This window comes from Carcharodon carcharias, chromosome 1, assembly GCF_017639515.1.
Source record: "Carcharodon carcharias isolate sCarCar2 chromosome 1, sCarCar2.pri, whole genome shotgun sequence".
NCBI classification, from domain to species: Eukaryota; Metazoa; Chordata; class Chondrichthyes; order Lamniformes; family Lamnidae; genus Carcharodon; species Carcharodon carcharias.
Window position 1 is genome coordinate 199,550,875 of NC_054467.1, and position 21,893 is coordinate 199,572,767.

The 21,893-nt window shown below is 44.3% G+C and overlaps 1 protein-coding gene across 1 annotated transcript in view; it reads right to left on the reverse strand.

The window, feature by feature from the left end:
* The window catches only part of golph3a (golgi phosphoprotein 3a), a 148,230-nt gene that overhangs the window by 13,658 nt on the left and 112,679 nt on the right, over positions 1–21,893 (reverse strand). The window contains exon 3 of the mRNA XM_041182885.1: positions 12,323–12,437. Coding sequence (XP_041038819.1) covers positions 12,323–12,437 — 115 coding nt within the window. The remainder of the gene's footprint in view (positions 1–12,322; positions 12,438–21,893) is intronic.

Here is a 21,893-nt window from a genome sequence, read left to right on the forward strand (position 1 = left end):
TGCTCTTCTTTAAAATAGTGCCATGGAATTTTTTTTATGTCCAACTGAGGGGGCACACAGAGGCTCAGTTTAACATCTCATCTGAAAGACGGTGCTTCCAATAGTGCAGCACTCCCTCAGTACTGTGCTGAAGAGTCAGCCTTGATTTTTGTGCTTCTGAGACTTGAACCCAAAACCTTCTAACCCAGGGGTGAGAGTGCTACCACCAAACCAGGGCTGACACTTAAGATCATAGAGATAAACCCATAGAAATTTATAGCACAGAAGTCATTCAAGCTCATCATATCTGCGCCAGCTTATTATTTATGTAATCCAAAACCAAACCTGTTGCACTGCTCCCTCCCCATTGCTCTGTATCTTCTTCCATTTCAAATATTTATCTAACATTTCCTTAAAAGATGCAATTGTCTGATCTTAATCATTCCCTGCAGCAATGTATTCATGTTGCTACATCTCTGTATAAATAAAATTATCTTCACCTTTCTCTTCGATCTCAACAACAATTTTAAATCAATGCATCCCACCCTCCGTCCCAATCACCAACTTCCCAAATAAAATAAAAGCAAAATACTGTGGATGCTGGAAATCCGAAACAAAGACAAAAATTGTTGGAAAAACTCAGCAGGTCTGACAGCACCTGTGGAAAGGAAGACAGAACTCGAAACAGAACTTGAGTCATACAGACTCGAAACGTTAACTCTGTCTTCCTCTCCACAGATGCTGTCAGACCTGCTGAGTTTTCCAGCAATTTTTGTTTTTGTCCCAAATAAAGTCATGGGAACATGCTATTCAGCTTTATGTTCATTTAGCCACTTCCGGGAATGGTTAAATTACTTTCCAAAAAAGCAGTTTAGAAGCACTCAAATACATTTCATTACTGAAGATCCCAACACTGCAGGATATTGGAAGATTACTATGCAAGAGGGATCCCATAGCACAATTTCTGTAGAATCTGTTTCTAAAGTTCAATAACAGTGTGATCTGTAGGATATAAATTTATATATGAAAATGTTAATTCACAATTTTTATAAAATTATTTTAATGTACAAAAAAATGCAGAATTAAATCCTTTGGTTTCTGTACAAGTAGCATTTCAGAACTCCAGGCTGGAGTATTGTATACAGTTTTGGGTGTCACACTATATGAAGGATGTGATTGCATTGGAGAGAGTGCAGAAGAGGTTTATAAGAATGGCTCCAGGGATGAGAAACTTGAGCTATGAAGATGGATTGGAGAGGTTGGGACTTCTCCTTGGAGAGGAGAAGGCTAAGAGGAGATTTGATAGAAGTGTTCCAACTCATGAGGGGGCTCGATTGAGTAGATAGGGAGAAACTGTTCTGCTCGTCAAGGGATCAAGAACGAGAGAACAGATTAAAAGTGACTTGCAAAACTTGCAAAAGCAAATGTGAAGCGAAAAAAAGCTTTTTCACACAGCGAGTGGTATGGGTCTAGAATGCACTGCCTGGAAGTGTGGTGGAGACAGGTTCAATCAAGGCATTCAAGATGGCAATAGATGATTATTTGAATAGAAACAATGTGCAAAGGTACAGGGAAAAAGCAGGAGAATTGTACTAAGTCATGATGCTCAGTTGGAGAGCTGGTGTAGACATGATGGGCCAAATGGCCTCCATCTGCACTGTAACAATTCTATGATTCTGTGATTCTGTAATTACCATCAATACTGTTCGCTTACATTATTGTAGCTTGCTGAATAGCATGTTTACTGTTGAGAAATATTAGTGATTAAAACAGTAACATAAAGGCAAAACAAATCCCACTTGAGACATAATTGCAAAAACGGTGCCTGAGCCACCAGCTCACCTTGGTTTTGAAACAGAAACCTGAGAGTTGGAGGCCTTAAGTTGATTTGCCTCAAATCTGTTGTCAATTAGAGGGGACCAGGATAGGGAAGTATTCAGAATCAACACTATGTGCTCAAATAGACTATTGATGAAGGTCTCAGGTGAGCTGGATGCAGCATCCCTAGCAATGAGGGGAGGAGATGGCGTAGTGGTATTGTCGCTGGACCACTAACCCACAGACCCAGGTTAATGCTTTTAGACCCTGGTTCAAATCCCGTCATGGCCGATGGTGGAATATAAATTCAATAAAAATCTGGAATTAAAAGTCTAACAATGACCACGAAACCATTGTCGATTGTTATAAAAACCCATCTAGTTTACTAATGTCCTTTTTCCATCCTTACCTAGTCTGGCCTACAAGTGATTCTAGACCTGCAGCCTGACTCTTAAATGCCCTCTGAAATGGCCTAGTTGTATCAAACCACTACAAAGCCTCAAAAAAGGAATAAAACCGGATGGACCAAACTCAGCCCCGTCGACCCTGCAAAGTCCCACTTACTAATGTATGGGGCCTAGTGCCAAAGTTGGGAGAGCTATCTCACAGGCTAGTCAAGGAGCAGCCTGACATAGGGCAGGATTTTGCCCTTGGCCAGGGTGCTTGGCGGGGGCAGTCAGGCAGCCGACTGCTGCCCGCGATTGGCTCCACACCGCAATTTCACACAGATAAGCCAATTACGGCCTGCCCTGTGTGGATCATGAGCAGCAGCGTTGAGCGCTACCTGTGCGGGCAGGGGGAGGAGGGAGAGCCGGGCCCAGCACGCAGTGCACCAAAGAATACTTCAAGCTCCCTGAGGCACAGAGCTGCCTCAGGGAGATTGAAGCGCTTTTTAAAAAAATTAATAAACACAGTAAAAAGTTAATAAAACATGTCCCCTCATGTGAATCTGTGGGGGGGACAGTGGTGGGACAAGAAGAGCTGGATAGAGGGCCAGTGATAGGTGGAGATAACCAAAAGATGTCATAGACAAAAGGACAGAAAGGTGTTGTAGGTGGTGATATTATCTAAAGGAGTGTGCTAATTAAGGGTAGAAAGCAGGACGAGCAGGGTACAGATAGCCCTAGTAGGGATGGGGCTGGGGGGAAGGGATCGAAATGGGCTAAAAGGTAGAGATAAAACAATGGATGGAAATACGCTTAAAAATAATGGAAGTAGGTGGAAAAAGAAAAATCTATATAAATTATTGGAAAAAACAAAAAGGAGGAGGATAATCGGAAAGGGGGTGGGGATGGAGGAGAGAGTTCATGATCTAAAATTGTTGAATTCAATATTCAGTCTGAAAGGCTGTAAAGTGCCTAGTCGGAAGATAAGGTGCTGTTCCTCCAGTTTGCGTTGAGCTTCACTGGAACAATGCAGCAAGCCAAGGACGGACATGTCGGCCTGAGAGCAGGGTGGAGTGTTGAAATGGCAAGCGACAGGGAGGTCTGGGTAATGCTTGCGGACAGACCGAAGGTGTTCTGCAAAGCGGTCACCCAGCCTGCGTTTGGTCTCTCCAATGTAGAGGAAACTGCATTGGGAGCAACGAATGCAGTAGACCAAGTTGAGGGAAGTGTAAGTGAAATGCTACTTCACTTGAAAGGAGTGTTTCGGCCCTTGGACGGTGAGGAGAGGGGAAGTAAAGGGGCAGGTGTTGCACCTTCTGCGGTTGCATGGGAAGGTGCCCGTGGAGAGGGTTGAGGTATAGGGGGTGATGGAAGAGTGGACCAGGGTGTCCGGAGGGAACGATCCCTGCGGAGTGCCGCCGGGGTGGGGGGTGAAGGAAAGATGTGTTTGGTGGTGGCATCATGCTGGAGTTGGAGGAAATGGCGGAGGATGATCCTTTGAATGCGGAGGCTTGTGGGATGATAAATGAGGACAAGGGGGACCCCATCATGTTTCTGGGAGGGAGAAGGTGTAAGGGCGGATGCGTGGGAGATGGGCCGGACACGGTTGAGGGCCCTGTCAACCATCTTGGGTGGAAAACCTCGGTTAAGGAAGAAGGAGGACATGTCAGAGGAACTGTTTTGAAAGTGGCATCATCAGAACAGATGCGACAGAGGCGAAGGAACTGAGAGAATGGGATGGAGTCCTTACAGGAAGCGGGGTGTGAGGAGCTGTAGTCGAGGTAGCTGTGGAAGTCGGTAGGCCTGTAATGGGTATTGGTGGACAGTCTATCAACAGAAATTGAGATAAAGAGGTCAAGGAAGGGAAGAGAAGTGTCAGAGATGGACCATGTGAAAATGATGGAGGGGTGGAAATTGGAAGCAAAATCAATAAATTTTACCAGGTCCAGACGAGAGCAGCACCGAAGCAATGTTCCACATACCCCATAAAGAGACAGGCATAGCTGGGGCCCATGCGGGTACCCATAGCCACAGCTTTTATTTGGAGGAAGTGACAGGAGTTTAAGGAGAAATTGTTCAGTGTGAGAACAAGTTCAGCCAGATGGAGGAGAGTGGTGGTGGATGGGGATTGTTTGGGCCTCTGTTCGAGGAAGAAATGGAGAGCCATCGGACCATCCCGGTGGGGGATGGAGGTGTAGAGGGATTGGACGTCCATGGTGAAGAGGAGGCGTTTGGGGCCAGGGAACTGGAAATTGTTGATATGATGTAGGGTGTCAGAGGAATCACGGATGTAGGTGGCAAGGGACTGGACAAGGGGAGAGAGAATGGAGTCAAGATAGCAAGAAGTGAATCATCGACATACCGGAGAAAGAGTTGTGGGAGGGGGCTGGAGTAGGACTGGAACAAGGAATGTTCCACATACTCCATAAAGAGAGGCATAGCTGGGGCTCATGCGGGTACCCATAGCCACACCTTTTATTTGGAGGAAGTGAGAGGAGTTTAAGGAGAAATTGTTCAATGTGAGAACAAGTTCAGCCAGACGGAGGAGAGTAGTGGTGGATGGGGATTGTTTGGGCCTCTGTTCGAGGAAGAAAAGGAGAGCCATCAGACCATCCCGGTGGGGGATGGAGGTGTAGAGGGATTGGACGTCCATGGTGAAGAGGAGGCGGTTGGGTGAGATGGTTATTAGATTAGTCATCTCAGTACCAGCACATCACTGCACGAGTTCCTCAGGGTAGTGTCCTAGGCCCAACCATACTCAGCTGCTTCAACAATGACCTTCCTTCCATCATAAAGTCAGAAGTGGGGATGTTTGCTGATGATTGCATAATGTTCAGCACCATTCACGACTCCTCAGATACTGAAGCAGTTCATGTCCAAATGCAGCATGTCCTGGGCAATATCCAGACTTGGGCTGACAAATGGCAAATAACATTCATGCCACACAAGTGACGGGCAATGACCATCTACAACAAAAGAGAATCTAATCGTTGCCCCGTGATGTTCAATGGCATTGCCATCACTGAAACCCCTGCTATCAACTTCCTGGGGGTTACCATTGACCAGAAACTGAACTGGACTGGCCATATAAATGCTGTGGCTACAAGAGCAGGTCAGAGGCTAGGAATCCTGCGACGTGTAACTCCCCTCCTGACTCCCCAAAGACTGTCTGCCATCTACAAGGCACAAACTTCCAATCGAGGGCAGTAGTGAGAAGTGACTGAGAAGCATTCTGGGAGAAGTCAGCGCAGTCACCACAACTCAGAAGGGGATCAATGAGAAGGACCCCTGCCCGCAACAAGAGGAAGAGTATCCAACAGAGGGCGGTAGTGAGAAGTGACTGAGAAGCATTCTGGGAAAAGTCAGTGCAGTTCCCGCAACTCAGAAGGGGATCGAGGAGGACCCACTGTCAAAGAATGGAATAGCCCCAAACATTACATTGCTGTAGTGTTTCCATCCCTCCCTCCTCCTCAAACCAAAATAAAGAGAGAGAGAGAGGGAGAGGCAGTACCTTCAGGAGTGCACCAGACCTGCGATGGACACTCTTCTGAAAGTGGATTTTTTAAAAATGCAGCTGATGTGTGAGTAAATCCTGGTGAGTTTTTTTCCAATCTTTTTATGTAATTCATTGCTTAATACTGAGGTAGGAGCTAAAAAAATTTTTTTTTAAAGTATAGAATAGTACTGTACAAGTATAATTAGTCAAGAAACAAGGTTCCTAGTTAACATAAATAGGGCCCTGAGCTAGCGTTTTTTTTAAGGGTGTAACTAGCTTAATCGAGAGGGACGTCATGACAGGAGAACTCAGACCTGTGATATGCTCCTCCTGGAGGATGTGAGAAATGAGGGACGCTTCCCTGGTGACCATGTGTGTGGAAAATGTGTCCAAATGCAGCTTCTAGCTAACTGGATTTCGGAGCTGGAGCTGCGGATGGACTCATTTTGGAGCATTCGGAATGCTGAGCAAGTCATCCATTGCATGTTTAGTGAGGTGGTCACACTGCAGGTGAAGATTACACAAGCAGAAAGGGAATGGGTGACCATCAGGAACAGTAATAGACTCAGGATGGTAGTGCAGGTGTCTCCTGTAATCATACCTGTCTCTAACAGATATACCGCTTTGGATACTGTTGGGGGGGATGGCCTCTCTGGGAAAGCAGCAACAGCCAAGTTCACGGCACCGTGGGCGGCTCTGCTGCTCAGAGGGGCGGGAGGAAAACAAGTGGCAGGGCTATAGTCATAGGGGATTCAATAGTTAGGGGCACAGACAGACGCTTCTGTGGCCGCAAACGTGAATCAAGGATGGTATGTTGCCTCCCTGGTGCCAGGGTCCAGGATGTCACGGAGCGGCTGCAGGACATTCTGGGGAGGGAAGGTAAACAGCCAGTGGTCATGGTACACATTGGTACCAACGACATAGGTAAACTAAGGGATGAGGACCTGCAAGCTCAGTACAAGAAGTTAGGAGATAATTTAAAATGCAGGACCTCAAATGTAGCAATCTCAGGATTACTCCCAGTTCGTGAGAGCAGGAATAAGAGGATAGACCAAATGAACACGTGGCTGGAGAGATAGTGTAGCTGGGAGGGATTCAGATTCTTGAGGCACTGGAACCGGTTCTGGGGAAGGTGGGACCTGTACAAACCGGACGGGCTGACCCAGGCAGAACTGGGACCAGTGTCCTTGCGGAGGCTTTTGCTAGTTCTGTTGGGGAGTATTTAAACTAGTGTGGCAGGGGGATGGGATCCCAGGAGTAGGATCAGATAGGTCAGATTCAGATCAGAAAAATGGATGTAGAACATTAGCTAGGGATGTTGTGATAGACATGGAGTTACAGGAGAAGCAAAGTTTAAAAAGTGTCCAGCAAGGGAAATTGACAGGGTTAAATTGTTTATGCTTCAATGCAAGGAGTATTACAAACAAGGTAGATGAGTTAAGGGCACAGGTAGACACATGGCAGCAGGATGTCATTGCTATAACGGAGACCTGACTAAAGGAGGGACAAAACTGGCAGCTTAACATCCCTGGTTATAGAGTCTTCAGACACAATAGAGTAGGAGATACAAAAGGAGGGAGGATAGCACTAATGGTTAAAGAATCAATTCCAGTTGTGAGAAGGGATGATATACTAAATGGATCAACAAACGAGGCTTTATGGATTAAGCTTAGAAATAAAAAAGGGGCAGTCACACTACTGGGAGTATACTACAGACCCCCAAGTAGTGAAAGGGAGATAGAAGAACAAATAGGTAGGCAAACTTCTGCTTGTAAGAACAAGAGGGCAATAATACTAGGAGACTTCAACTATCCTAATATCAACTGAGATTCAAACAACATAAGGGGCACTGAGGGAGAAAAACTCATGCAGTGTGTCCAGGAAAGTTTTTTCAACCAATTAGTGACAAACCCAACAAGAGGAGATGCAATTCTAGACCTAGTCTTGGGGAATGAAGAAGGGCAAGTGGGTGAAGTGATGGTTGGCGACCATATTGGGGACAGTGATCACAATTCAGTTAGATTTAGCTTTACCATAGAAAAGGACAGAGATAAGGCAGGAGTAAAAGTCTTGAACTGGGGATGGCAAATTTTGTAGAAATGAGAAGGGACTTGGCTGAGGTGGACTGGACAACACTGCTGGAGGATAAAACAGTGGAAAACCAGTGGGAAGCACTAAAAAGCGAGATCCTAATTTTACAAAGTAGACATGTGCCCTACAAAAATATGAGTGGTACTGCCAAATCTAGACCTCCCTGGTTGTCTAGAGGAATACAGGGGAAGATCAAACAGAAAAAGAAAGCGTACGATAGGCACAAAGAACTAAGCACTGCAGATAGCCTAGATGAACATAGGAAGTGCAGGGATGAAGTAAAAAAGGAAATCAAAGAGAGGGCATGAGAAAAGATTAGCAAGTAAAATTAAAGATAACTCAAAGATGTTGTACCAATACATTAATGCTGAAAGGTTAGTTAAGGAAAAAGTGGGCCCTATCAGAGATGTAGATGCAGAGGCTGTGGGAAGGGTTTTGACTTAATATTTGTCTCCGTGTTTACAAAGGAAAGGGAGAATGTAGATATAGTAGTCCAGGAGGAACACTGCGAGATATTGGACAGGATAGTCATAAAGAAAGAGGAAGTATTCGAAGGGTTGAAATCCTTGAAAGCTGATAAGTCACTAGGGCCAGATGGATTGTTTCTGAGGCTGCTGAAGGAAGTCAGGGAGGAGATAGCAGATGCTCTCAGGATGATTTTCCAATCTTCACTAGATACAAGGGAGGTACCGAAGGACTGGAGAAATGCAAATGTAGTTCCATTGTTTAAAAAGGGATCAAAGGAAATGCCAAGCAACTATAGGCCACTTAGTGTTACATTTGTGGTGGGCATATTAGTAGAATCAATCCTGAGAGATAGGATTAACTGTCATTTGGAAAGGCACGGACTAGTCAGGGATGGTCAGCATGGATTTGATAAAGGAAGGTCTTGCCTCACAAATTTGATTGAATTCTTTGAGGAAGTGACAAGAAGGGTTGATGAAGGTAGTGCAGTGGATATTGTGTGCATGGATTTTAACAAGGCATTTGACAAGGTCCCACATGGCAGATTGGTCAGGAAAGTAAAAGCCCATGGGATTGAGGGTAATGTGGCAAACTGGATAAAAAGGTTGGCTTTGTAACAAGAAACAAAGGGTAATGGTCGATGGATGTCCTTGCAAATGAAAGGTTGTCTCAAGTAGTGTTCCACAGGGCTCGGTGTTGGGACCCTTGCTGTTTGTGTTATATATTAACGATTTGGACATGTACGTGGGGGCACGATTAGGAAATTTGCAGATAACACAAAGATTGGCCAAGTAGTGCATAGTGTAGAGGAAAGCCATATTCTCCAAAACGATATAGATGGGTTGGTGGAGTGGGTGGTAAAGTGGCAGATGGATTTTAACATAGAGAAGTATGAGGTCATACATTTAGGGAGGTAACACAGTTACAGGAATTACACAATAAATGGTAATATACTAAGAGGGGTAGATGAAGTGAGAGATCTTGGCGTACAAGTACATAGGTTCCTGAAGGCAGCAGTTCAAGTAGACAAGGTTGTAAAGAAGGCAGATGGAATGCTCTCCTTCGTTGGCAGAGGTATAGATTATAAAAATAAGGAATTGTTGGAATTGTATAAAACACTGGTGAGGCCACAACTGGAGTATTGTGTGCGGCTCTGGTCACCACGTTACAGGAAGGACATAATAGCTCTGGAGAGAGGGTAGAGGAGGTTTACAAGAACGTTGCCAGGGTTAGAAAAGTGTAGCTATGAGGAGAGATTGGATGGGTTGGGGTTATTTTCCTTCAAACAAAGAAGGCTGAGAGGCGACTTGATCGAGATGTACAAAATTATGAGGGGAACAGATAGAGTGGACAGGATAAAATTGTTTCCCTTGGTGGAGAATTCTAGAACCAGGGAACATAGATTCAAGATAAGTGGCAGAAGGTGTAGGGGGGACATGAGGAAGAACTTTTTTATGCAGAGGGTAGTGGGTGTCTGGAATTCGTTGCCCAAGTTGGTGGTAGAGGCAGAAACTCTAAACTCTTTAAAAAAAGTACCTGAATCTGCACCTTAAGTGCTGTAAGCTGCAGGGTTATGGGCCAGGTACAGGAAGGTGGGATTAGAAAAGGCACCTGGGTGTCCTCAGGCTGGCATAGACAAGATGGGCCGAATGGCCTCCTTCTGTGCTGTAACTTTTCTACGGTCCTATGTCAGGAGTGTGATGAAATACTCCCCACTTGCCTGGATGATTGCATTTCCCACAACACTGAAGAAGCTTGACACCGTCCAGGACAAAGCAGCCTGCTCGAATGGCACCACATTCACAAGCATTCACTCCCTCCACCACTGAGGTTTAGTAGCAGCAGTGTGTACTGTCTACAAGATGTATTGTAGGAATTCACCAAGGCTCCTTAGACAGCACCTTCCAAACCCATGACCATTACAATCTAGAAGGACAACGGCAGCAGATAGATGGCAACACCACCACCTGGAAGATCCCCTCTCAAGTCACTCATCATCCTGACTTGGAAATATATTGCCTTTCCTTCATTGTTGCTCAGTCAAAATCCTGGAACTCCCTTGCTAACAGCACTGTGGGTGTATCTACACCACATGGACTGCAGCAGTTCAAGAAGGCAGCTCACCAGCATATTCTCCAGAGCAACTAGGGATGGGCAATAAGTGCTGGTCCAGCCAGCAAAGCCCACATCCAGAATGAATTTTTAAAAATGAATTTTAAAAATTGATCAATTAACATAAAACACAGAAAATCAAACTAATATTGCCTTTTAAAACTTCTCAAGAAGCATTTCTACATACTTAAATGCTCAATGGAAGATTTCACAAAATCAGAGGATTCTGAAATACATCGTGTAATATAAACAATAATGTATAAATGCTGTCAATCAGAAGCATTCGAAAAGTCAATTGGCTGTAACACATAATTTGCGCAACCATTCACAAAATAATAAATTTCAAAAATTCCCCTAGAATTGTCAGTGCACTGCATCAACCATTGGACTGTCTCCAGTGAAGTTTGCAATAATTCACACATTAAAAAAGGATTTGTACAAAATAACAGTATAAAAGTATTTATTATACAGCCAGCTCCAAAACATTAAGAACAGTATCCATAGTACATTTGGACAGAGAATCTGGAAACGAAGGAAATCGGCAGGCTGCAATAAGGACCTCCCATGAGACAAGTTCAAGTTCAAACCAGGACATCAATGCCAACATCCCCAACAAAATTATGGGATGGCAGGTATCTTGTTCATGAGTAAATAGACATTTTGGCGGGAAATAAGAGGTGTGTTAATCTCCTGGTATCAAACAAGGGTGCAGTAGGTGGTGTGGTGGTAAAGATAAGGAGGTAAGAATGTTAAAGATATGCCTCTTTACAGTGGAATAAAAGTGCCTGACATAATGTGAAATCATATAGTATTCCACTTTGAAAATAGATGAGACAATTTCAAATTGTATTTATAATGCATCTCAGCTCTCCTAATTACTAAATAAGGTTGCGATCTGAACAGCTTCTAACAGTTAATAAATTGGCTTATGATGACACCATGTGGACACAACTGCAAAGTGCAGAATACAGTGCACTGTATTCTGATCTCCATCAAGCCATTGTTTCCAGGACTGTCACTGACCTCATCTCCTCTGGAGATCTTCCCTCCACAGCTTCCAACCTCATAATCTCCCAGCCTCAGACAGCCCGCTTCTACCTCTTCCCCAAAATCCACAAACAAGACTGTTCCGGTAGACTGATCGTATCAGCCTGTTCCTGCCCCATGGAACTTATTTCTTCCTATCTTGACTCCGTTCTCTCTTCCCTTGTCCAGTCTCTTCCCACCTACATTCGCAATTATATCGCCATTCCTTCACTATTGCTGGGTCAAAATCCTGGAAATCCCTTCTTAACAGCACTATGGATGTACCAACACCCACATGGACATCAGACGTTCAAGAAGGTGGCTCACCATTATCTTCTCAAGGGCAATTAGGGGATAGGCAATATATAACAGCCTTGCCAGCGAGGCTAATATACCAGGAATTAATGAAAAAACCTTTAACGTAGTAAAACTCCTATGAAACATGGCCTTCGTGGGACTTAAACCTGTAGACAAAAAAACAGCCTATTATATTTTTACAACATTTTTCACACTAAACTTGTAAGTGATGGCTAAGCTATATTATTTTCCAAATAGGTTTTCGGTAAAACTCACTTGCAACAATTACAAAACAGTAAAGTACTTTCTCACATTTCTAATAAAATCACCAAAACAAGGAGTACACATTGACAAGCATTTCTTCATTTCCTGCTGTAATGTTAATGGACACTCCACAGAGACAGTGCAAACAGCCTCCTTTCTCCAGAGACTCATCCAATATTCTGAAGTTGTGGCAAATAATCAAGAAAGCCTTTGTGGAAAATAGTTTTTTTTAAGTATACTGTTGCATTAATTAAAACATACTTATAAAAACAATTCAAGTTTAGCTGTCTATCTTGTGGAATATTTGAAATTATTGTTTTATATTTCTACGAATTTTGTTTTAGAGTGCTTGTCATTTGTACCCTTCTGGGCTCTTTTGCTCACTTACCACTGAGAAGTTCAATCCAGCTTTGCACTGCTTCTGGTGGCTGTGTTTCCTTAATATGTTTCAAAGCTTCATCGAGTAAAACATCTCCAGTAGGAGTATCTGACTTACAAATGACCTAAGAGAAACAAGAGCAAAAAAGCTAAATTTTTAAAATTAATTTCCAAAGTTTATATATAGCTTAATAATCTGCTGCGGCAAAGGACAGCAACGTTTTGTAGTTTGACAATCACACATTCACAAATATATATGAGTGGGTGTGAGGAGAAAATAAACTGCAGGCAGACCTAGGTGTGGTGAGGAATACACCCTTATCTGGCAAATATCTTTTAATATAGATAAATGGAACATTATACAGTTGCCGGGGGCATGTTCATACTGTGCAGAGTTGCATGCTCAAGGAGGCTGAGCAGGAGAAGGATTTGGTGTTATGGTGCACAAATCATTGAAAATCCATGATTGTGAGGCTATTTCCAAAGCAAGTCAAATGTTGGATGTATTGCTAGGACACAAATACAAAACACAAAAAACGTTATTCTGTCATTGTCAAACCTAATTTAGATTATGGTGTTCTGTTTTTGTTTACTCGTGGTGAGTGCGATAGGGGGATTATGTTAGAACATAGTAATAGGAGTAGGCCAGGGAAGGGCCTCCCTCAGAGAAGAGATTGCATGTTTCCCACTGGTCCTCCAACTGGTGGGCAGGACCCAAATTGGGAACATAAAGCTCCTCCCCTTGAATCCTGCATTAAATTTTATTATTTTAATACAGGATGAAGGATTGCAACTAAAAAGTAAATGCGTAGGGACCCCAAGAAAAATTGCTAGTGAAAATGAGAAAATGATCTGCAATTAAATTTGATAAAGGAACAGGTACATTCTGCTACCTTACCTTTATGCCACTATCAGCACCTTCCTTAGTTTTTAACACTACCATTAACACTCCCTTTGTCTTCTGTCCATGATATTTTTTGTCAATCTCTCCAGAGCTCCCACCTATCCCTGACCTTCTATTTTGCTCCACCCCTCTTAAACAGAATGATATCCATCACATTTCTATTCTTTAGCTCTGAAGAAGAGTCATATGCACTTAAAATGTTAACACTGTTTCTCTCTCCACAGATGCTGCCAGACTTTTGCTTGAGTTTTTCCAGCATTTCCTGTTTTTATTTCACACTACACATACCTTGGACCATACCAAAATGATCATTTTCTTAGTAAAGTTCCAAATCAAATCTCACAAATTCTTGTATCCAGAGATGGTTGTCCCCTTCTACCTTTAGAAATCCACAAGTTTGCCTTTAAACAAGCTCCCTTGTTGCCTCGGGATAACTTCCCTGTTCTTCAAAATAGTGTCATAGGATCCTTTACATCCAACTTGAGAGGACAGATGGGCCTCAGTTTAATATCTCACCCGAAAGACAGTGCAGCACTCCCTCAGTAGTGCACGAGAGCCTCAATCTAGATTATTATGCTTAAATCCTGAAATGGGACTCGAAATTGCAACCTTCTGACAGAGGCCAGAGTGCTACCTATTGAGCCACAGCTGACACTTGAGAATGAATGCATGCAGTGGCTTCTTTTTCCAAAGGAAGCTGGAACACCAAGTTGCAATGACAAATCAATACCCATGCCTTAAATAGTCCTGCATGAAAGAAGTTGTGCCAAGATAACCAACAGCTAATGTAGCCTGACGAGCCATACATACCAAGATACAAGTATGTCAAGACGCAAGATGCTAATATGCAAGCACTGTATCCTCACTGCAGCCAAGTTAAATACGAGACTACCACTAGGACATGTGCAGGCATCAGGCAACAAATCTGGGTGCAGCTATGACAATAATGGTCAGCTGCAGACTCAAGCCCAACACCACCTCCTCCCAGGCACCCTGCAATGGTAAAGGGGATACGGAATAGCAATCAGGAACAACTATGTCATGCTAAATTAACTCCATTTCAGCAGACAGAACGCTGAGCTATTCTGTCACTTCCATGCATACTCATGCCTACAAATAGATTTCCTTTCCTCTTTTCCCATTTTGTCCTAGTCTACTGGTAGTATTTGTCATGGTTGAAAGGGGAAAAGGTTGAGTTGCCTTCTGAGCTTTATTATAATTTTTGTGCTGTTGCAATTGTTCACCTATATGCAATTTTCTACTCCTGTTAGACTGCTCCATTCATCCAGAGCTGTCAATAATTACTCGAAATTGAGTGCTATTGGCAGATGAATATTTTGATAACATTTGCACCCATTCTCAGCCCTTTAGAATTGGAATTTTTTTATTCATTCATGGGATGTGGGCATCGCTGGCTTTTGTTGCCGAACCCTAATTACCTTTGAGAAGGTGGTGGTGAGCTGCCTTCTTGAACCACTGCAGTCCCTGGGTGTAAGTACACCCACCGTACTGTTAGGGAGGGAGTTTCAGGATTTTGACCCAGTGACAGTGAAGAAATGATGATATATTTCCAAGTCAGGATGGTGAGTGGCTTGGAGGGGAACTTCCAAGTGGAGGTGTCCCCATGTGTCTGCTGTCCTTGTCCTTCTAGATGATAGCGGTCGTGGTTTTGAAAGATGCTGCCTAAGGAACCTCAGTAAGTTGCTGCAGTGCATCTTGTAGATGATACACACTGCTGCCACTGAGCATCGGTGGTGGAGGGAGTGAATGTTTGTGGATGGGATGCCAATCAAATAGGCTACTTTGTACTGGATGGTGTCAAGCTTCTTGAGTGTTTTTGGAGTTGTACTCATCTGAGCAAGTGGAGAGTATTCCATCACACTCCTGACTTGTGCCTTGTAGATGGTGGACAAGCTTTGGGGAGTCAGGAGATGACTTACTCGCCACAGGACTTCTAGCCTCTGACCTGTTCTTGTAACTACAATATTTGTACGGCTAGTCCAGTTCAGTTCCTGGTCAATGGTAACCCCCACAATGTTGATAGTGGGGGAGTCAGCGATGTTAATGCCATTTAATGTCATGGGGAGATGGACAGAATCACTCTTGTTAGAGATGGTGATTGCCAGGCACTTGTGTGGCACGAATGTTACTTGTCACTTATCAGCCCAAGCCTGGATACTGTCCAGGTTTTGCTGCTTTTGGACATGGACTGTTTCAGGACCTGAGAAGTCACAAATGGTGCTGAACATTGTGCAATCAGTGAACGTTCCTATTTCTGACCTTATGATAAGCGAAAGGTCATTGATGAAGCAGTTGAAGATGGTTCAGCCTAGGATACTACCCTGAGGAACTCCTACAGTGATGTCCTGGAACTGAGATGATTGACCTCCAACAACCACAACCCTCTTCCTTTGTGCTAGGTATGACTCCAACCAGCGAGGAGTTTTCCTTTTGATTCCCATTGACTCCAATCTTCCTAGGGCTTCTTGATGCCACACATTGCTGAGTAGATGCCAGCGTTGTAGTTTTACTGGAACAGTTTGGCTAGGGGCTCGGCAAATCCTGGAGCACAAGTCTTCAGTACTCTTGTCGGAATATTGTCAGAACCTATAGCTTTTGCACTATCCAGTGCCTTCAGCTGTTTCTTGATATCACATGGAGTGAATCGAATTGGCTGAAGACTGGCACCTGTGATGCTCGGGACCTCCAAGGAGGCTGAGATGGATCATCCATTCGGCACTTCTGGCTGAAGATTGTTTCAAATGATGCAGCCTCATCTTTTGCACTGATGTGCTGTGTTCCCCCATTATTGAGATGGGGATATTTGTGAAGCCTCCTCCTCCAGTAAATTGTTTAATTTACCACCATTTACGACTAAACATGGCAGATCTGTAGAGCTTAGATCCGATCCATTGGTTTTGGAATCACTTTGCTCTGTCTATCACTTGCTGCTTATGCTGTTTGGCATGCTAGTAGTCCTACGTTGTAGCTTCACCAGGTTGACACCACATTTTTAGGTATGCCTAGTGCAGATCCTGGCATGCCCTTCTGCACTCCTCATTGAACCAGGGTTGGGCCCCTGGCTTGATGGTAGAGTGGGGGATATGCCAGGCCATGAGGTTACAGATTGTGGTTGAGTATAATTCTGCTACTGCCCCACAGGACCTCATGGTTTCCCAGTCTTGAGTTGTTAGATCTGTTCGAAATCTATCTCATTTAGCATGGTGGTATTGTCATACAACACGATGTAAAGTGGGACTTTGTGTCCACAAGGACTGTGCGTGGTCACTCCTACCAATACTATCATGGACAGGTATATCTGTGGCAAGCAGGTTGATTAGGATGAGGTCAAGTATGTTTTTATCTCTGTTACTGACCTCATCTCCTCTGGAGATCTTCCTTCCACAGCTTCCAACCTCAGTCTCCCAACCTCGGACGGCCCGCTTCTACCTCCTACGCAAAATCCACAAACAGGACAGTCCCGGCAGACTGATCGTGTCAGCCTGTTCCTGCCCCGTGGAACTCATTTCTTGCTATCTTGACTCCATTCTCTCTCCCCTTGTCTAGTCCCTTCCCACCTACATCCGTGATTCCTCTGACACCCTACATCATATCAACAATTTCCAGTTCCCTGGCCCCAACCGCCTCCTCTTCACCATGCTGTCTAATCCCTCTACACCTCCATTCCCCATCGGGATGGTCTGATGGCTCTCCGCTTCTTCGTCGAACAGAGGTCCGAACAATCCCCATCCACCACTACTCTCCTCTGTCTGGCTGAACTTGTTCTCTCACTGAACAATTTCTCCTTAAACTCCTCTCACTTCCTCCAAATAAAAGGTGTGGCTAAAGGCCCCAGTTATTCCTGTCTCTTTATGGGGTATGTGGAACATTCCTTGTTCCAGTCCTACTCCGGCCCCCTCCCACAACTCTTTCTCCGGTACATCAATGATTGCTTTGGTGCTGCTCCACGCTCTCGTCTGAACCTGGAAAAATTTATTAATTTTGCTTCCAATTTCCACCCCTCCATCATTTTCACATAGTCCATGTCTGACACTTCCCTTCCCTTCCTTGACCTCTCTGTCACAATTTCTGTTGATAGACTGTCCTTCAATATTCATTACAAGCCTACTGACTCCCACAGCTACCTCGACTATAGCTCCTCACACCCCGCTTCCTGTAAGGACTCTATCCCATTCTCTCAGTTCCTTTGCCTCCGTCGCATCATTCCACTTTTAAAAACAGTTCCTCTGACATGTCTTCCTTCTTCCTTAACCGAGGTTTTCCACCCACGGTGGTTGACAGAGCCCTCATCCCTGTCCGGCCCATCTCCCGCTCATCCGTCCTCACACCTTCCTCTCCCTCCCAGAACCATGATAGGGTCCCCCTTGTCCTCACTTATCACCTCACCAGCCTCCGCATTCAAAGGATCATCCTCCGCCATTTCCACCAACTCCAGCATGATGCCACCACCAAACACATCTTCCCTTCACCCACCCCAGCGGCATTCCGCAGGGATCGTTCCCTCCGGGACACCCTGGTCCACTCTTCCATCACCCCCTATACCTCAACCCCCTCCCACGGCACCTTCCCATGCAACCGCAGAAGGTGCAACACCTGACCCCTTTACTTCCCCACTCCTCACTGTCCAAGAGCCTAAACACTCCTTTCAAGTGAAGCAGCATTTCACTTGCACTTCCCTCATTTAGTCTATTGCATTTGCTGCTCCCAATGTGGTTTCCTCTGCATTGGAGAGACCAAATGCAGACTGGGTGACCACTTTGCGGTCTGTCTGCAAGCATGACCCAGACCTCCCTGTTGCTTGCTATTTCAACACTCCACCCTGCTCTCATGCCCACATGTCCGTCCTTGGCCTGCTGCAATGTTCCAGTGAAGTTCAAAGTAAACTGGAGGAACAGCACCTCATCTTCCGACTAGGCACTTTACAGCCTTCTGGACTGAATATTGAGTTCAACAATTTTGGATCATGAACTCTCTCCTCCATCCCCACCCCCTTTCCAATCCCCCTTTTTCCAATAATTTATATAGATTTTCTTTTCCCACCTATTTCCATTATTTTTAAAAGTATTTCCATCCATTGTTTTATCTCTACTTTTTAGTCTATTTCGAACCCTTCCCCCCACCCCACACCCACTAGGCCTATCTGTACCTTGCTCGTCCTGCTTTCTACCCTTAATGTCACCTATTTGTACATTCCTTAGATAATATCACCACCTTCAACACCTCTTTGTCTTTTTGTCTATGACATCTTTTGGCTATTTCCACCTATCACTGGCCTCCTATCCAGCTCTATTTGTCCCACCACCCCCCCCTTAAACCAGCTTATATTTCACCTCTCTTCTATTTTTCCTTAGTTCTGTTGAAGAGTCATATGGACTCGAAACGTTAACTGTGTTCCTCTCCGCAGATGCTGTCAGACCTGCTGAGTTTTTCCAGGTATTTTCATTTTTGTTTTTGTTTTGGATTTCCAGCATCTGCAGTTTTTTGCTTTTATGTTTTTACCTCTTGTTGGTTCCCTTAACATCTGCCGCAGACCCAGTCTAGCAGCTATGTCCTTTAGGACTTGCCTAGCTCGATTTGTAGTGGTGCTGCTGAGCTATTCTTGGTGATGGACATTGAAGTCCCCACCCAGAGTACATTCTGTGCCCTTGGCATCCTCAGTGCTTCCTCCAAGTGGTGTTCAACACGCAGCAGTACTGATTCATCACCTGGGGAGGTGTGGGGATTGGGGGTGGGTCAGTGGTGGTTGGGTGGGGGAAATACGTGGTAATCAGCAGGAGGTTTCCTTGCCCATGTTTGACCTGATGCCAAGGGACTTCAAGGGGTCTGGAGTTGATGTTGAAGAATCCCAGGGCAACTCCATCCCAACTGCATACCACTGTGCCGTCACTTCTGCTGGGTCTGCCCTACGGTGGGACAGGACATACCCAGGGATAGTGATGGTATTATCTGAGGCATTATCTGTAAGATATGATTCCATGAATATGACTACGTCAGGCTGTTGCTTGACAGCCTGTGAGACAGCTCTCCCAATTCTGGCACAAGCCCCCAGATGCTAGTAAGGAGGAATTTACAGGGCTGACAGGGCTGAGTTTGCCATTGTCATTTCCGGTGCTTAGGTTGGTTCTGGGTGGTCCGTCCGGTTTCATTTGTTATTGACTTTCTAGCGGTTTGATACAACTGAGTGGCTTGCTAGGCCATTTCAGAGGGCATTTAAGAGTCAACCACATGTAGGCCAGATCAGGTAAGGACGGCAGGTTTCATCCCTAAGGAGCACTAGTGAACCAGATGGGTTTTTACAACAATCGACAATAGTTTCTTGGTCATCATTAGCCTTTTAATTCCAGATTTTTATTAAATTCAAATTCCACCATCTGCCGTAGTGGGATTCGAACTCAGATCCCCAGAGCATTACACTGGGTCTCTGGATTACTAGTCAGTGACAACACCACTACACACCGTCCAACTTCCAGTAAATAAAAATAAGCACCAGCATCTCCTAAGCAACAGTGCCTCCGAAGAACTTAAGAAATTTTGAATTTTGAGACATTAAAGAAGTGGAGGAATGTCCTACTGGTGTTTCTAACTACCCAAAGCATGTTTGATTTGAAAAGTATCAGACTCAACAACTTCTAATTCCTCCAATTGTAAATGTGGCAAACAGAACTTTTGTTTTTGTAAGCTACATGGTGGTTTTTCTGCATGGGCCTCTTAAATTCATGTTCAGATATACCATTATCTTGAATGAAAGATCGGCTAGAATTTTACGACCCCATCGAGGCGGGTTGGGGCCATAAAACGCGTCAAGCCATTCTAAACTCCATTGATTACTCTGCTGCCCAGGCCTTAACTCGCACCAAGTTCCGTTCACCTAACCCCCTGTATTCGTTAGCTTACATTGGTTTCTGGTCAAGCAACACCTTGATTTTAAAATTCTGATCCTTGATTTCAAATCCCTCTATGGCCTTGCCCTTCCCTATCTCTTAACTCTCCTCCAGTTCCACAACCCTTCGAGATATCTGCGCTCCACTAATTCTGGACTAGAGCATCACCCATTTTAATCACTCCACCACTGCTGACCATGTTGCCTAAGCCCTAAGCTCTGGCATTCACTCTCTCTCTACACCTCTCCGTTTCTCTACCAATTTTCTCCTTCAATTCATGCCTTAAAAGCAACCTGTTTGACTAGGCTTTTGGTCATCTGACCTAATATCTCCTTATGTGACTTGATGCCATCTTTTGTTTCATAATGCTCCTTTGAAGCACCTTGAGAACTTTTATAATGTTAAAGGTGCCAGACCAGTAAGTTGTTGTTGAAAGATAGAAAAGAAAAACCTGTCCAATTTAGAAACTGGTTACTCTTCTTAGGTTTTAATAGATTAACCAGGGGTGGATTTACAATGAAACACACCATGCCATGGCATGGGGTGCCCAAACAACAGGGGGGGTCCAAAATGATGAGTGAATGCTCAAGCAGAGAGTTGCTGCAACTATGCAATGAAGGCTGGTACTGGGTCTACTGAGATTCTCCCGAGAATATCAGTAACATATGCATGGGCGAGCAGGGGCACTGGATATGGGTGTTCAAAGCCCTGAGTGTCAGAACTCCCAGTGTGTAGAACAGGTCTGAGTGTGTTACGCCACCCTTTATTAGAATTACCAGCTCTTGCGATATTCTCACACTGGCTCCATTTAAATGAGAAACAGTAACCTTTGCAAAAGCGCCTTTCAATTCCCAGAACTAGATACAGCAGTGGAATTTTATCCTTTTGAATGAAACTGTGAAAACAAAACAACACCCAGCCCTAACTTCAATAAATAATATGCAGTGATTCCTTGAAAAAAAATTAACATCTCTGAGTAACAGTCTGCAAATAATGATACCCTCAAAATTCTCGGCAGGATTTTGTTTTAAACAAAGGTCTCAATCTCAGAATAGAGCCAGTACTATACTGAGCAATGGATCTCTCTGTATCTCTCTCTCTAGTGTTAGGAAGTAGAGATAGTTTAAGTAAATTATATTGGTATTTGTGGGTGTTAGGAATTACTTTTAGCTTTAATGTTTAAGTTTGATTTGTATTTTTGTATCTGTGTGTTAAGAAAAGGTCAAGTTGAGTTTTAGTTTCAGTTTAAAAAGTGTCTGCATTTCTAATGAGAGTTTTAGATTGTAAGAGAAGTTAAGCAAACACAAAAGTAGAAAAGCTGCGCTGTTGCCTAGCATCAGGGGTCTAGAGAGATAGGTCCTCTATGTAGGTCCAAGAAGGCTCAGATAGCCAGTTCCAAGCTAAAGTTGGTTGAAAGTAGCTGCCAAAGAGAGACTGGAGCAAAGGGGACAGATAGCCAGTCTCAAGCCAGTCCCCAAGAATCCAAGCGAATGGAACAGGGGAAAGTCCCAAGCAGACCTTCTAGTTAAAGGAAGGACAGAACTGAGTCCTGTTAAGTGAAGTTAAGAGTGAAGTGCAGAGAAAGACGCCAAGCTTTAAGCTCCAAGCTCCAGGAAGCAGAGTCAAAGCAATATAAAGGCTTGTGAGAAGTCAGAAGGTCCAAAGAGGCAACTGAAAGTCTGTAACTTTTTGCAATGGGTATGTGAAGCAGTGGTGTACTGTTGACAGCTGTGTCGGTGAGAGAGAGTGCGTGGAAGAAATGTTGAATGCATGTG